This window comes from Pinus tabuliformis, chromosome 7 (genome assembly GCF_031772625.1).
Source record: "Pinus tabuliformis cultivar Carrire ecotype Pingquan chromosome 7, CPIR1, whole genome shotgun sequence".
In the NCBI taxonomy this organism is placed as follows: Eukaryota; Viridiplantae; Streptophyta; class Pinopsida; order Pinales; family Pinaceae; genus Pinus; species Pinus tabuliformis.
In genome coordinates, this window is record NC_142293.1 from 1420739421 (window position 1) to 1420755780 (window position 16360).

Here is a 16360-nt window from a genome sequence, read left to right on the forward strand (position 1 = left end):
TTTGATGTTCTATGTAATGCAATTGTAAACAATTTTGATGATATATACAAGTTGCAGTTTCATTATTTCTTTCTTTAAAGTTTAAATTTTTGGCCTCATAAAGTAAAGTAAAGGTGACTCAATTAGAAATAGGCACGTCTAATCACACTTGCGTGAAATTTCTAAACTATATGTCCAAATCAGATTCATGTCATTCAGTTATGTTGGCAGCGTGATTTATGTCAGTTTAGTTGCGAATAAATGTGACAAATGCCGCTTAAGTCCTTTGTTAGCATAATTGATGGATGGAATTGTTTAAGAAATACGATAAGTAAAGACAGAAAAGTTGCATGCAATAAAGTTAAGGATATATAATCAAAAGGTTGCACTTGTCCATGTGGGAGATTGTTGGATTTAGAGACGTCTGATTTCAATAATTAAGTTGGACATACGTGCATTGTGATTATGATGTCAAATATTGTCAGCAAGATTACATTTATATAATGATTAAAATATGCCAAATAATGTGATTAATCAAGTCATGGCATTATACGTATTTAAATAAGGATTTGGATACAAATACATATAGAATAATGATTAAACAATTATAATTGTTAATGGACCGATTATAATTGATTAAAATAATAGCAGTAATAAATTTGAGCTGAATAAGGAAATCAGAATCTATTCTGATTGATTGATTGATTGATTGATTGATTGATTTCAAAATCTGAAATTTCAAATTTATTGACAGACTTGTTTCAGCTAAATTTCAGCTGCCCTAGGATTGGGGTTTTGCACTGCTATAAAAGGGCTGAGTCTCCAAGGCTTGCAATCATCTCAGAAAAATTGTCTGCTCCATTGAAGACTAGATACTCTGTCATTTGGGATAGCCAGAGAAAAGGATTGCAAGTTCTTGGAAGGATTCAAGAGCCAATAACTCAAGTCAAGACCAGGAGCCTTTGAGGATGGAAAGTAAGTTCCGCTGTGCATTAATTTCAATTTCTTACAAAGGAGTAGATCTTGGTTGGGGTTTAAAGTAATTAGGAAAACTCACAAATTAAATCTGACATGAGAAGATTACCTCTAAACATTAGTACTTGGCAAACATTGGTATGAAGGGAATTTGACATGACCATGGCTTTGGTTACAAAGGCACTGGCAGCAAACCCAGTTCCCTTAGTGTCCACAACATAATCTTTGATGGCCCTTCTTGCCACCAGAGCGTTAGAGAGACGGCAGTAAGTAAAATGTTGATTAATACTTCTGTCCAGCCTTGGCACTATTAAGGAGACAGTGCGATATTCTACTGTTTGTTTGAAACGCCCTCCACTTTGAGCTATGTAATTTTCCAGTGCTTCAGAGCCCATGACACTCACTCCTCTAGCTTCATTATCTTTAGAATGCAATGATCTAATCAACATGTTTGTCCAATCATCCTTTCCTGCTGGCTTCACTGGAATACAGATGCAATTACGCTCTCCCAGGATTGTGAATTGTGGAAAGCTATTAAGTATTTCACATACTGCAGCAGGGGGTTCCACCACAGAGTCAGTCTCTATCAGCCTCTGGCCCTCTACATACAGCAAGCCTCTTTTACAGCCATGACAGCCATTTTTCAAGCAGCTGAGAGATGGTACTAGACAATGGGAATTAGGCAGCCTTTTAGGAGTTCCAGGAATCTGTAAAGCAAGCATGACTGTAACGTCTTCGACTCTTCCACTGTCTTGAATACAATGCATTTTCACGTTCCACTGCAATTACAGATCTGATCTGCAGATGTTAAAGGGACTTCTGGAGATCTTAAAGGCCAGGATTTCAGCAGAATAGAGTGCACATGATGGGCATGGGAGGTATACTTCATGAATTGCCTCATGGAAGAATTGGGAGGGTGGACTGATAGCATCACAACAGAAGCATCCGTCTTCTGTTTACATGTTGTCAGTCCAAACCCATGGATTTTCTCGTGTTGGGACCTCTTAAGAGGGCCAGAACATCCCTGGCTCCGATCTCCAAATCAATCCATCAAGCCTTCCCTCGAAGATACTTGCAACAAAAACAACTAAATTACCCATCCAAGTGATTCCTATATCAGGAAAAGTACCAGTCGAATCTGTTATTGCTTCACTTATCTTGATCTGTTTTAAACTGATATTACATACCCATCCCAACAAATAAAGCAGCCTTGTAATCCATAACTGCATCATCAGGTATTGGCGTCCTTTGAAAACACCCATTTCAAATTACAGTCAATACGGGAGTTTTCTTAGCCTCTGATACACAACATGGCCTTAATAGTTAAGAAAATGTATTTTTTATTTATTTTTTTAAAAGACACAACTTTAAACTTTAAATTTGAATTTATTCTTGCAACTGGTAAAATTAATAAATGACACCCATTAATTATATCCAAAAAAAACCTTAAATAACCATTATTTTTCCAAACACCCCATAAACTCAATTGAAAATTTATCTTTTTAAATTAACATATAAATCTGATCAGTGAATTGACATAATTGAACTCATAATAAGCACAAGCATGAAGTTATATGTCCTCGATTTCCTTACTCTTTCAACCTCACTCGCCCTTAAGTTCCTGGAGAGTGCTCCCACTTGGCTCGAGTTCTAGCAGCAGCCAAGCTAGAGTTGATCCAAAATGCGGTAGAATACACCAGAATTCCACCCTTAATCCACACACTCTGTTCATCAAAAGAACAAGGATAGGAGAAACTCGTCCTGAACACTCCAGATTCATGCTCTGACACATACTCACCGAGGAAATAACTGCCGATTCCCCACTTGATCCAAACGATCCCTTGCATAACACTATATACCCATCCCTTTAAACCCCAAGTTCTTGCTACTGCTCCAAATATTACAATGCACATTATCTCCAAGATGATCACTGCCCAAACCAAAGAAACATTTCTCCAATTAACCCTTCTATTCAAATACAGATGCAAGCAGTCCATGCCCAAACCTATACTAATGGCTGACATGATCAAAGTAACTCTAAGTGTAGAGGTGGGTGGCATTGAGTAAGTATCATACCATTTACCAGTACCTCCTTGAAATGCAACAAGCACAGTCCAACTAATAGTGCAAATCATGTTGACACAACCCACTATAAACGATAAGTTTCTGAGGCTGAGAAGATTACCTCTGAACGTCAGTACTTGGCAAACATTGGTGTTAAGGGAATTAGACATGACCATAGCTTTGGTTACAAAGGCAGAGGCAGCAAACCCAGTTCCCTTGCTGTCCACAACATAATCTCTCGTGGCCCTTCTTGCTACCAGAGCGCTAGAGAGACCATCCACTCTGAACCAGGCGGTAAGTAAAATGTTGATTAATACTTCTGTCAGCCTTGGCACTATTAAGGAGATAGTGCGGTATTCTATTTTTTGTTGGAACTGTCCTCCACTCTGAGCTATGTAATTTTCTAGGGCTTCAGAGGCCATGACACTCACCCCTCTAGCTTCCTTATCTTTAGATTTCAATGATCTAATTAGCAGCTTTGTCCATTCATCCTCGCCTGCTGGATGGACTGGAATACAGATGCAATTACGCTCTCTTAGGATGGAAAATTCTGGAAGAATATCAAGTAATTCGCATACTGCAGCAGGGGATTCCACCATGGAGTCACGCTCTATCAGCCTCTGGCCCTCTACATGCAACAGGCCCTGGTTGCAACCATGGCAGCCATTTCTCAGGCAGCTGAGAGATGGTAGTAGACACTGGGAATCACACAACTTTTTAAGAGTTCCAGGCATCCGAAAAGCAAGCATGACTGTGATGTCTTCCACTGTCCTGAAAACAATGCATTTGCATGTTCCACTGCAATTACAGATCTGTTCTTGCGAATTTAAAGTGACTTCTGGAGATGTTAAAGGCAAGCATTTCAGTAGGATGGAGTGCACATGATGGGCATTGTAATTATACTTCATGAACTGCCTCATGGAAGAATTGGGCTGGTGGGATGACAACATTACAACAGAAGCATCCTTCTTCTCAATGCATGTTGTCAGTCCAAACCCATAAATTTTCTCCAGCTTGGGACCTCTTAAGAGGGCCAGAACATCCCTGACTCCGATCTCCAAATCCAGCCTTCCTTTGAACATACTTGCAATACAAACAACACCATTACCCATCCAGGTGATTCCTAAATCAGGAAAACTAGTAGAACCTGTTACTGCTTCACTTATTTCGAGCTATGCTAAAGCGATATTACATACCCATCCCAACAAACAAAGTAGCCTTATGATCCATAACTGCATCACCAGGTATTGGCTTCCTTTGAATACAGCCATTTCAAATTACAGTCAACACCGAAGCTTTCTTAACCTCTGATACACAACAAAAAACTCTTCTTCCTCCACCCCTGTGCTGTTTAACTTCTTCTATATGGTAAGGTTGCTTCCTCCGCACTGCAGGAACCATAAAGCTTCCATTGCTCAAGGAAAGCATATAGTTTCCACACAGAGAGGGCTAATTGGACTTTAAAAAATCGCGGAGGATATGAATATTTGCTTTAGAAGGGTATACTTCACTTTTCTTTTAATTTTTCATTTTAAAATATCCAGGTCCTCATGTGAACGATATATTCATTTTTTTAAATTAAAGGATTTATTTTTTTATCATATTACATTTGAAGTTAAAATGGAGAATATAGAGTATACTTCACTTTACTTTTTTTAATTTATGGTTTGTTTTATATATTGTTTGAAGTTGAAATGGGTTTAGATTATATTGTGCGTAGGTATGTGTGTTAGGAAAGGAATTAAATATTTTTCGGATAGGAACCTATTATTAAATTAAAACTTTTTTCATATCAGCAACATACTATTGAAATGTTTTAACCAAAAACATAAATCTATTTTAATTTTAAATATGTTGAAATAGAATTAAACATATTACGTGTGTTATGAAAGGAATTAAACATATTATTAAAATGTTTTAAGTACGAGGATAGATTCATTTTAACTCTTGATTTATCATATGCTAAGAGGGATCAAATCCTTTCTTATATGAGCAACATATAATTTAAATGGATAAATTTATTTTAATTTTAAATTTGTTGAAATGAATCAAATCCCTAGAGATGCAAATCTTTTTTTCAAGTTTTCATGCCATTTAATCTCTCTCTAACTCAAAATAGATCTAGAATTAAGGTTTACACTAGGTGCTACTAATTTTGTAAGTGTCATGTGTCAACTCAAGATTGAGTATGAAAATGATTAATATCTTCCTCATAAAATCGATATTGAAATATTATGTGAAGATAGGCATTGAAATATTTCTAAGTTGATAAAATTTACGTAATTTGATAATTAATTGGAAGTGAGGATAATTATTGCTAACGGATGTGGCATATGGACTATCTCATTTTTTTTATTAATCTCTTCCAAAGTAGGACTATAGAAATTGATTAATTTTAGTTTAGCTTGTCTTATACAAATTGTAATGTTAAAATTGTAAACAAATAATATGTTTTTTAATATACCCCTGATCGGGGTGACGGAATGGGTAAGAGGATATGATGGCAATCTCAGAGGCCGTGAGGTGCAAGGACTGCTTACCGCAGCTCTCATGATTGTAAGGAAGAACATGGCGAGGTACTGCAAAACAAGAGGGATGTCAGATAGGAGAAGTGGCGTGAGGAATGCCGGGAAGAGTAGAGGTAGTGAGGACGGTGGCGAAGGAAGGATGGGACAGCAGGTAGATGTGAGAGAGTATGAAAGAGGGGGTAAGGAAGGAAGGATGGTTAGAGTGAAAGGGAGAAGAAGAAGGAGCGTGACGGGAAAGCCAGACAAACATTCGGCATACATGAAGCGTAATCTTGGGTATGTCTACTGTCTCTACTCTGTAATTCAAAAAGGAAATTTCAGCATGTTGGAAGGGGTATGGAACCTAGGTCAGGGAGGGAAGGAAAGACCTTATGCAGAGGTTTTGCTGTATAAACAACATGGGAACCGGGAGAGAGAGTGGCCCAGTAGCTTGGCTCCGAGGCAGGAAAGGAGAGGGGGTATAGAAAATAATAGGGAGGAGCGTGCTGAGTTCAGAACCAAGGAAACAAAGGCTAGAATAGATTGTTTCAGTGAGGCCGGGAGGTCCGACAGTCTGGAAAATTTCTCTAGACAGGAAGCCTGGGTAGGTGAGGGAAGCCCGAGTAGTAGAGGGGAGTGAGCCTGTGAGAGGAAGCCAGGCAAGAATCAAAGAAAGAAGGGGAGGACCTTCCGGGGGGTTAACGCTGAAAAGAGAGGGAGTGGTGTTAGCAAGCAAGGCAGAAAGGGAGAAGAGAAATGTAGTTGGCAGACCCATGGGCTCACTACCCCGAGGTAGCTTTGAGAGGGGGCCAGTCCTTGGGAAACTAAGGAGGGAGAATGGGGAATTGGCGAAGAGGCAGTACCCAGAGACCCTAAAGAGAAACAGGATAGAGGGATTAGGGAGAAGGGGCGGACCACCCCAGGCTCTTTGGGGTACTTGAGAGTAGAGGAGTTTAGGCATAAGAGAGATAGTGCAGGCAGATAGAAACCCTGAAAAACAATGGGAATTTGGATGGGTAACGGAGGTTTTATCCTGACTATGCATTGTGTCCATTGTGAATAGGTAGAAGGGAGTGAAGACATGGCGCGGGTAGCCAGAGGTCGCGATCAAAGAGGCAGGAGAAATAATGGACCGTGCTCTCAAGACATGGGAACCTTAGGCAAAAGGATGGGAAGATGTCCCATGGATGAGACCATGAAGGAAGCAGCCAGGGCATATATGAAAGACACAGATGAAGGGATCAAAAAAATTATGGAGGAGATGGAAGATAGGATTAAGGAAGAAGACTCGGAAGAAGAGATGGAAGAGTGGAGAGACCTCATTCCTGATCTTGGAAATACAAGAGGAAGAATGTCTCAATATAAGCAGATCTTACATTTGTAGTAGCTTATGAAGAGGCTGGTTGGCAAAGCAATGGAGCAAGTATTCATGGGGATGGCGTTGATAATCAGAGATATGTTTAATTATAAACGAGACATGGAAAATATACAGTTCCAGCTATGTAAGTAGGATATTAGACTTGACCGAATACAGAGACACATTCCCTGTATCATGGAAATGACACCAGCGAATGAAGGCTCAGCCAAAGACCCAACAATCATTGAGCCAGATCAGGACGAGCCCAAGGAGTAGACTGAGCTTATGTTCTCAGGTTACTGTTTTTTTAGTGGCTAGTTTTCTTTCTATATGCATGTTTATGGGACCTAAAGTTAAAAACTGGTTTATAAATAGTTCTGTATATATAGCTTGGGTAGAAAGACTGTTAACTTACCAATTTTGGATGGCTTATAATATGCATAGGTGGCCAACAGACTTGGTTTCCCACTGGGCAAGTTGAGGCCACCTATTGACAGTATGTGGATTTAGCTTGTTTTTATATAATAGAAAAGGAGGACCTACCTAAGCTTACAAAAAAAAAATATGTTTTTTAATATAATTAAAAAATATATATTTTTAACATTTGATTGGACATTAATTTCAGTGTTTTATTGCATCCTTTTCAAGATATAACACCATCTACACTTATGTATTACAACCTCATTTATAAACTATTTGTTGTCATTGATATTTACGAGGAAGGTTGGAGTGATAGTGTCGACAATTTTAAGATTTATGGTGTGGGGCTACAAAATTACTTCGTAATATTCCATATATGTTGCTCTCATCCTCCATAACTTCATAACATTCATAGTTACAAGGAATGCCAAGGAAATAGGCCATGTGAGAAAGAATTTAATAGTTGGAAATTGAATTTCACAAATAGTAAACTTAAACACTAGTATGACACATACCATAAATTGGCCCCGATCTTTGTTACTGATGTAGGTAACAAAAAATTCATTGCTTAAGACTCCATATTTCAAATCATTCTCGTACAAGGGTGTGCCAAGGAAATCAACCACGCGAGAGAAAATTTAACAGTTAGAAATTAAATTTAATAGTTCTTTAACCTGGAGCTTGGTGTGGCACATCCCATAAATTAACCCCAAACCCTCATCAATGATGTAGGCAATAGAAAATCCATTACGTTCATAGCCCATAGCTTCACAACATTCATAGTTACAAAGCCCAAGTCAACGCACATGTCTATACTTGGTCATCCAAACCATCCATATAAGATTCCATATTTTCCTTTTTGAGTGGTTTTCAGTTCCAACAACATAGCTTAGGATATATTGAGGCTTCAATATGGAATTTGGTATGGAAAATCATGATGGAATAATGGTTGCACAATAAGGTCATATATCAATGAAAAAACCCTTCAAGAAATAAAGATCCACTCACTTTGGTCATGTATCACCAAAAACAAAGGGAAGATTGGTCTCTTTGTTATATTTATAACTATAGAAAATGTTAACCTTTCATAGTAGCTATTACAATTTTATTTCAATATGTCAAATGTTCTGAATGATTGAATCATCATGTACACTCATTGCCTTCAAAATTCCATCATTTGTGGTTTCCAACCTTTAGGATATAGTGAAGGTTCCATTATAGAATTTTCTAGGGATAATTATGGTTAAATGTCAATTGAGAGATTTGGTGGTCAATCTCTTTATATTTTCTGGAGAATATGTTAATTTTTCATATCCTTAAAGCAAGGCCATAGAACCCAACCCATTGTGGCTTTTTAGGTGTCCTTTTCTTTTAGTTATTATATCTATTGGTAGAACCCAACTCATTGTGCTTTTGATATTTCTAATGTTTTCTAAGCATCCTTTTCTTATAATTGTTATAACTATTGAAATACACGACAACTATTTTATACTATTGTAAAAATATCAATGTGTGCTATGTGAATTAGAATTTCTTAAAATTTCCTTTAATGACAATGTATGTTCACTATAATGTATCATTTGTTAGTTTTCTTCCATGACTTTGTAATTAGAATAATAAATTACATGTTAGAAATTATTTTTAATTTTATTTTCAATATAGAACTAATACAATAATACATTTGTTGGTTAATAATTTCATGTAAAAAAACCCTATTCATAAGAAAGTGGTTCTACATCCATATCAAATTAAAAAAATCTACAAACATACAAATATCGTACACAAAAATAATTATATATATTTTAAATATAATAGAAATAATTTATTTTTTTCTTTATAATAAAACAAATTAGTGTTTAACAATTTTACTAAAACAATAAACTTATACATATCCTCACATCATTAACATTCATTTGAACAATTATATATGTAAAACTATTTAACAAAAATCATTTTACATATAACAGAAAACGACCATCTACTTATTTTTAATTATTATTAAAAAAATAAGATCAATTAAAAATAATAAATATCATAATTTATTTATTAATATTTTATTAATTAGTTATTAAATATTAATTATATTATTTTTGAATTTATTTATAAAAATTATTAATTCACCATATGAATTGATGTGACATAAATATATAAAAATTATGAATTGAGTTTATATATATATATATATAACTAGAATAAAAATTAAAGAATTCTTTTTGGTAAGTTGAAGGGTCTTTATTATATTAAAAGAGTACATCTTTGATTACATTTTCTCAAAAACATATTGATCTCACTCTTACCATATTTACTAGCTAGTGGGTGACTTTCAAGATGAATAGCTAGTTGCCAAAACAATCTCATTAATCAGAAATAGAAAGGCAAGTGATACTAGAAGACCTTCAAAATTAGAACATAACCAATGACCATTAGACGTGAGAGGAATTGACTGGAGCGAGATGGTCTGGTCCAAATCTAAGTGAAGGTGTAGGTATGAAGTCGTAATGAACATGTTTTTCCATATGGGTCAAACTTCCTTCAAAGTGATGCAATTTCTCTTATACATTCCATTTCCCCCTCTACATGGTGGCCGATTGGTCTTGGATATGCCACTAATTTCATTAGAGGTCGTTCATGAAGTTGATGTCCACATTTTTGTCTTCATGATGGTCCCTATTGAGCTATTTTAGGAGAATATATATGTGTCAAAGTTGGATGCCAAAGTTAACCATAGGGGGGAGGTGTTCCTTAGATCCAAGTGGTTGGGATGAGTTGGGATTACTAGTCTCACCATGGCCAAGATTAGCCAAAATATCTCTACCACATTGTCCCCTCCCACTAGTTCCCCTTCTTATCCTCCCACATTGGCAGTGCATTATTATCCAAGAGGATCCAAAAATGCTCAAACTTCGAAGTTCTCAAATATCAGCAAATCTAGCACAAAGTCATAGATCTCGTCAGGATGATTCCAACGGTGCAAACAATGCCTCATTCTGAGTATGGATGACAAAGTTATGCTCATCTAAAGTTTTTGGCAAATAGTAAAAATTTTGGCACTGACAATGCCATGTGGCACCACAAGGAAATTCCATGTGGCACCATCCATAGAGTGTCATGTGGCACCAACCAGAGGGTGCCACATATCATCCACTAGGCACACCACATGCACAACAGGGGTGGTTGATATGGAAAGGATAGGGGTTGACTAAGCGTGTGTCCAATAATATGATGTCACGTGGCCCAATCAAATGACAAGACATGGAACTCAACTAGCAACCAAATAGGCCTAGCCAACCAACATGTCATTTGTGAAATTCGGTGGAATCAGTTAAATGGTTTGGTGGGCAACCATTTTGGCAGTCCTAGCAAACCAAAAATCTAATATGGTTATAACCAATTAGCCAACCGTTTAACAAAAAATCCAATTAAAATAATGCATCAAGGCTCTACAGGGTTTGACCTCGCCGACCGCCAACAAACTCGTCATGTCACACCAACCAACACGCCCCAAGTGGGCCATCATAATATTTTCCACCAAAATGTATTAAAAACGATGCCATTCATATTTAACAAGGCCACGACCATGGAGAGGGAAAGCAACAACATTCGATGGGTGGAAGGCTGAGAGGGGAACCATGTGGGCATAGATCCTGAGACAGATTCTAGGAATATTCCTAGAGCTTATTCCAAGGAATATTCGAAGTATATTTTGATCTATTGTGGCATGAAATTTGAACCTAGTCAAGTTTATACTCATTTTTCTCAAAATTTCACAAGCAATCCACTAATGTAATCAAAATCGGGGTTTAAGTAGCATATTTTTGGTTCATCCCCAAAATTAGGTATTCAAATACACATGCACGCAGTCCATGCCCAAACCTATACTTATGGATGACATGATCAAAGTAACTCTAAGTGTAAAGGTGGGTCGCATTGAGTAAGTATCATACCATTTACCATTGCCTCATTGAAATGCAACAAGCCAACAAGCACAGTCCAACTAATACAAAAAATCATGTTGACACGACCCACTGTAAACGATAATTTTCTGAGGATGAGAAGATTACCTCTGAACGTCAGTATTTGGCAAACGTTGGTGTTAAGGGAATTAGACATGACCATAGTTTTGGTTACAATGGCATAAGCAACAAACCCAGTTCCCTTGGTGTCCACAACATAATCTCTCATGGCTCTTCCTGCTACTAGAGCGCTAGAGAGACCATCCACTCTGAACCAGGTAATAGCATATTATTACAATGTTTTAATCTTTAATTTCTAATTTATCATCATCAAATTGCAGAAAATACAAAATTTTCATCATATTTTCAGGTTAAGGAACTTGATTCCAGTCAAAAGAAATCTAAAATTAGAATTTAAAAGTGATTTGAATATAAAAATCATTACATATCTCCATAAAATTGATATTTGAAATATTTTAATTACTGAAAATATTAAAATAAAGCTAAAGTGTATGGGTTGTAAAAATAATTACATATCTCTTTCTTAATATTGAAATATTTTAATTTAAAAATATTTATTTTTTAAATAATAATTAAATGTCAAAATATTTATTATTAACTATTATTAAAAAACATAACATATAGATAAATCCATTCTTTTCATTTAAAATGAAAAAAAATAACAACAAATTTTCATTTATTAAAAATAATAAAAATTATAATTACATCGTAAGGCGTTACTCTTTGAAATCAACTCCCATCTTGCCCACCTGTCATTATTGTGCACCATGAGATTATCTGTTAGACGATTGGAAAAGACTCAACCGTTCGATTAGGGAAGTGGTTACCAATTCATTGCAAGTTGTATATGGTTCCAAAGCATAAGTAATGGCTCATCCTGATGCCCTTGTAGATGGCAAGACTCTTTTAAATGCCACCAAGAAACAACCAGAGCCAACCAAATCGATGGTGAATCTGCTGAAATCATCATCATCGGAAGAAGAACAGAAAGACGCCGTTTGCGAGCTCCGTATGTGATGTTGTGCTTGGTATTTCATCGATGTGTACAATGGTGATGTCGGGTTCAAATCCCTACCATCAAGCAAGTCGCTGGTTCTAGCAGCCTTTCTCTTAGCCCTGAAGCCTTTCCTGATCTGGCCCCCCCACAGGCAGGCAACCTCTGCTTATCGCTACGCTACGGGATTCTGATGGGCACTACATATAACCCCAGCCAGTTTAGAACCCATCAATGGATACTAAATTCATCTATTAAGTGTCTTAAGGTATGTAAAGATGAAAGTTCGATAGGGTTCAATTTGAGTTGATTTATCAGGAGATTATACAGTTAAAGAATCAACAGATTACTATGGCTATTATTTCAAATAAATATGATCTTATTCTTAGTATGCTACACAATGCAGGTTTCCTATATCAGTTCCAACCTTGGAACTATGGGATTGGCCAATTTTCACAAGCCCGTAAGGGAACAGAGACTGATAGCATCATATTTTATCTCATTTAGAAATAGAAAATGTTAAAGGAGTGCTTTGGAAGAGGTACAAAACACATGCAGTCTTGCAGAGAATCCAACTCCATCCTATGAGAAATCCCCTCAAATATGACCAATAACAGTTGTTGAAGGTTATTCGTGCATGAATCAACCGGAAAACGAAGTTATACCAAACCCTTCCTCCTTATTCATGTGGGCTCACTGATGTTCAAAATTCCTTATTTGATTCCTGGGCTTATTCTCTTTGAATTGGGACCGCGTGATGTTCATGGCCAGGGTGTATTTCTCCTACACCTGTTGTTGTTGACTGTGGAGCAGGGCAGGGTAAGCCCAGAAGCACCTTTATAGTAAAGGGAAGAGGTAGAAAAGCATTTTGTTTGCAAGTCCAATCACATTCCTCCACTAGGATCTGGAAATTTGAGAATTCAGTTTTTCTTAGTGAGGACATCACATGTTACATGGAGGCAGAGCCCTCATCACCAAATAGCTCATATGCATGTGCTAACCACAAATGTCAACCAAATTTTGGGTATCAAATTTTGTCAGGGGAAAGTCATGCAGTAGACTCCATGACCAACTAGAGGATGGACGACAAGGACATATAACAAAGCAACTCAGACGAATATCTACTTATAGTGGGACATAGATTCTTGATCTTGCTAACGTAAGCCATGGCCCCTGATTACCAAATTACTCAATTGACTTGAAATTGGCAGTTTCACATTTTCTTCGTCGTGCTAATGTAAGCTGTGGCCCTGACCCTAGCTTATCAAATAATTCAAAGCAATTGATCTTAGAGGAACTTCACATTTTCTTCTTTGACCTAACGTAAGCTATGGCCCCGGATTATCAAACAATTCCAAAAAATTGATCTTAGAAGATTTGTTTAGAAGAATCTGGTTTGATTGGAATTTTTTTTTAGGTAATTTGATTTATATGATTGTTCAGTCAAGTTTTAATTTTTGATCTTTTAATGTAATTGGTTTAGTTTCACATATTTTTATTCTATTTATATGGTGTAATTTAATAAAATTTTGTAATCTCAATTGATAATTTATTTGAATTTTTGAATAAATTTTGAAAATTATTAGGAAAAAAAGACACGGCAAAGTACTATTATATTCAAATTGTGTAATTTTTAGTGATACCTACCATTCATATATATATATATATATATATATATATATATACAGACTCATGTTATATTTAAATTATATAATTTTAACAATCAATATTTACAATTTCAATATATATATATATATATATATATATATATATATATATATATATATATATATATATATATATATATATATATATGTATATATATATATATATATATATATTATTTATTTATTTATTTTTTCTCAGAAATTTTAAAAATATTTGATATTAAGAAAAATTTTCCTGTAAAATCTTTTCTTAATTCATTATAGATCACATATTTTTCTTAATTTATTATGGATCACAGAAGCCTAAATTCAGAAAATAAGGCTATTGGAATACCGAGAGACCTTGTACATGTCTCATGACTTGGAATACATTTTCTTTCTTTCTTGGCATTCAGATTGTGCTATTTTTGGTGAATCCTGTTTTTAAATTGATTATTTGGACTATTTAAATAGTCAAAATTTAAGGACTAAGTTTCATGAACAAGTTTTCTTTCAAAGTAAAATTCAAAAATCTGAATTTTATATGTCTGTAGTTCATGGGGATTTTCAACTGTCATATTCAGATCCTCACTATTCAAACAATTAAGTATGGGGATTTTCAACTATCATATTCAGATCCTCACTATTCAAACAATTAAGTATCTACTTCCTTGCAACTTACATATAGATAGGCTTAACAAGATTTCCATGTTGACATGGGTGCTTATTTATGTTTGGGTCAGTTCTTCTCAGTTCAGGGTTTTCAATATCTAAATTTATGGTCAGATAGCCCTCCATCGCAGTATGCATAGGTCAGATGAACATGATTGCACCTCGAATTCTCAGTGTTCATCATAAATTGTGAAACAAACCTTTGTACAATTCGTCGCATTGATATGGGAAAATCCTATGCCCACTGAAATGTCTCATTAAGGCTTTCCTGCCTTACATTGCAATTTTGCAGAAGCATGACTTATGCTTCCAAGATACACTTCATAATAAAATAATAATAGCGAGACTTTGAATTCTACGAAATCAAATTGTGGGATTCTTCTCTTAATAAAAAGATGATGGCTCCCTTGGCCCCAAACACTTCTATCTACAAATCAATGTCATTGCCTTACGGCATTTCCTTTGCAACATATGGTGCAAATGCTAGTTTATTAATTTCATCATTAAAAATTATAATTTATTAATTTCATCATTTCTTTTTGTAAGTCCACTCTCATCGGGGAGTGGAAAGGGTGACCTATCACATGGAATCCTTCACCATCAAACCAAAACGCCATGGACCTTATTAATTTCATTATTAAATATTAATTAAATAATTTTTAAATTTATTTAAAATAATCATTTAAATAAATTGCTTTTGATTTCCTCATCTAGTTGCCATATATATAAATGAGATAAACTAAATGTGCATATACAACCTAAACTAAATAAATAAGAAATAAACTAAACTTATATTTCAAAAAATAAATTATATATATATATATATATATATAGAGAGAGAGAGAGAGAGAGAGATATGTTAGACACTTTGCACTATAAAGATTATACAAATAAAAAGATGTGTACTATTGGTGTATAGAAGGGAAACGAGGGTTACTAAGACCTAATCTAACTAGAGCATCTTGTAAATAAAAACTTATAAAAATAGGCTAGATATACCAAACCTTGACATAAATTAACATGAGATGACAAACATGACTACTAATGTTAAGCAAAAAACCAGTGAGCCATAACAACTGTTTGGTAGAATCTTCAAACATCCACACTACTTGGTCACTACCCTCATCCAAGGAAGAGGAGATATTGGTTGATCTCTTCGGTAAAATGGTGAGCAAATAGAATTCCTTTATTAAATCTTGTTGTACCTCTCTATACCACCTACAATATTCTAATGATGTTTAACCTTATGCCAACTTCATGCCATCATCCATGAGGTGACATAAACCCATACAATGCCCCAAGTATAGTGGGAATTGCAACCAATTTTTACATGAGCTAGCATTATATCAAGGCAAGGAGAACACCAACCCTTGAACACCCACTTTAGAGGAAAAATCTATAATTTTAAATTTACTAAATATATATAGTTTTTCATTAAATATAAAAAAATAAAATTAATGAAATAATTTTTCAAAGACTTAATTCCTTTTTATGACATCTTATATTATATCACTTATTATTGAGCCGAGAGACTCTTTATACAACCCAGTATGAGGGGATGTGTAATTCTGTCCCTCTTTCCCCCTTTAAAATAAAAATAAATATAAAAATGTGTAAGTCTCTTCGTCCCCTTTAAAATAAAAATAAAAATAATGTTCTAAATAGAAAAATAATGTCGCCTATAATAAAAAAAAAATGAATATGTTGCAACGTAATTAGAAAGATGTTTAAATCTTATACTTCTCAAAATTTCAATCGTCATATCAACTTCA

The 16360-nt window shown here is 35.2% G+C and overlaps 1 protein-coding gene across 1 annotated transcript; it reads right to left on the reverse strand.

The window, feature by feature from the left end:
• Positions 1 to 2479: 2479 nt before the first annotated feature.
• LOC149252993 (uncharacterized) lies at positions 2480 to 4428 on the reverse strand. Its single transcript, XM_089456743.1, has one exon. It carries the CDS (start codon positions 4128 to 4130, stop codon positions 2568 to 2570), a length of 1563 nt encoding a protein of 520 aa, XP_089312869.1. The 5' UTR covers positions 4131 to 4428; the 3' UTR covers positions 2480 to 2567.
• Positions 4429 to 16360: the final 11932 nt, after the last annotated feature.

What these genes read in the sequence shown, in the direction of transcription:
- LOC149252993 (XM_089456743.1), bottom strand. Translation starts at nt 4,130, where the DNA reads ATGGGTAATGGTGTTGTTTGTATTGCAAGTATGTTCAAAGGAAGGCTG.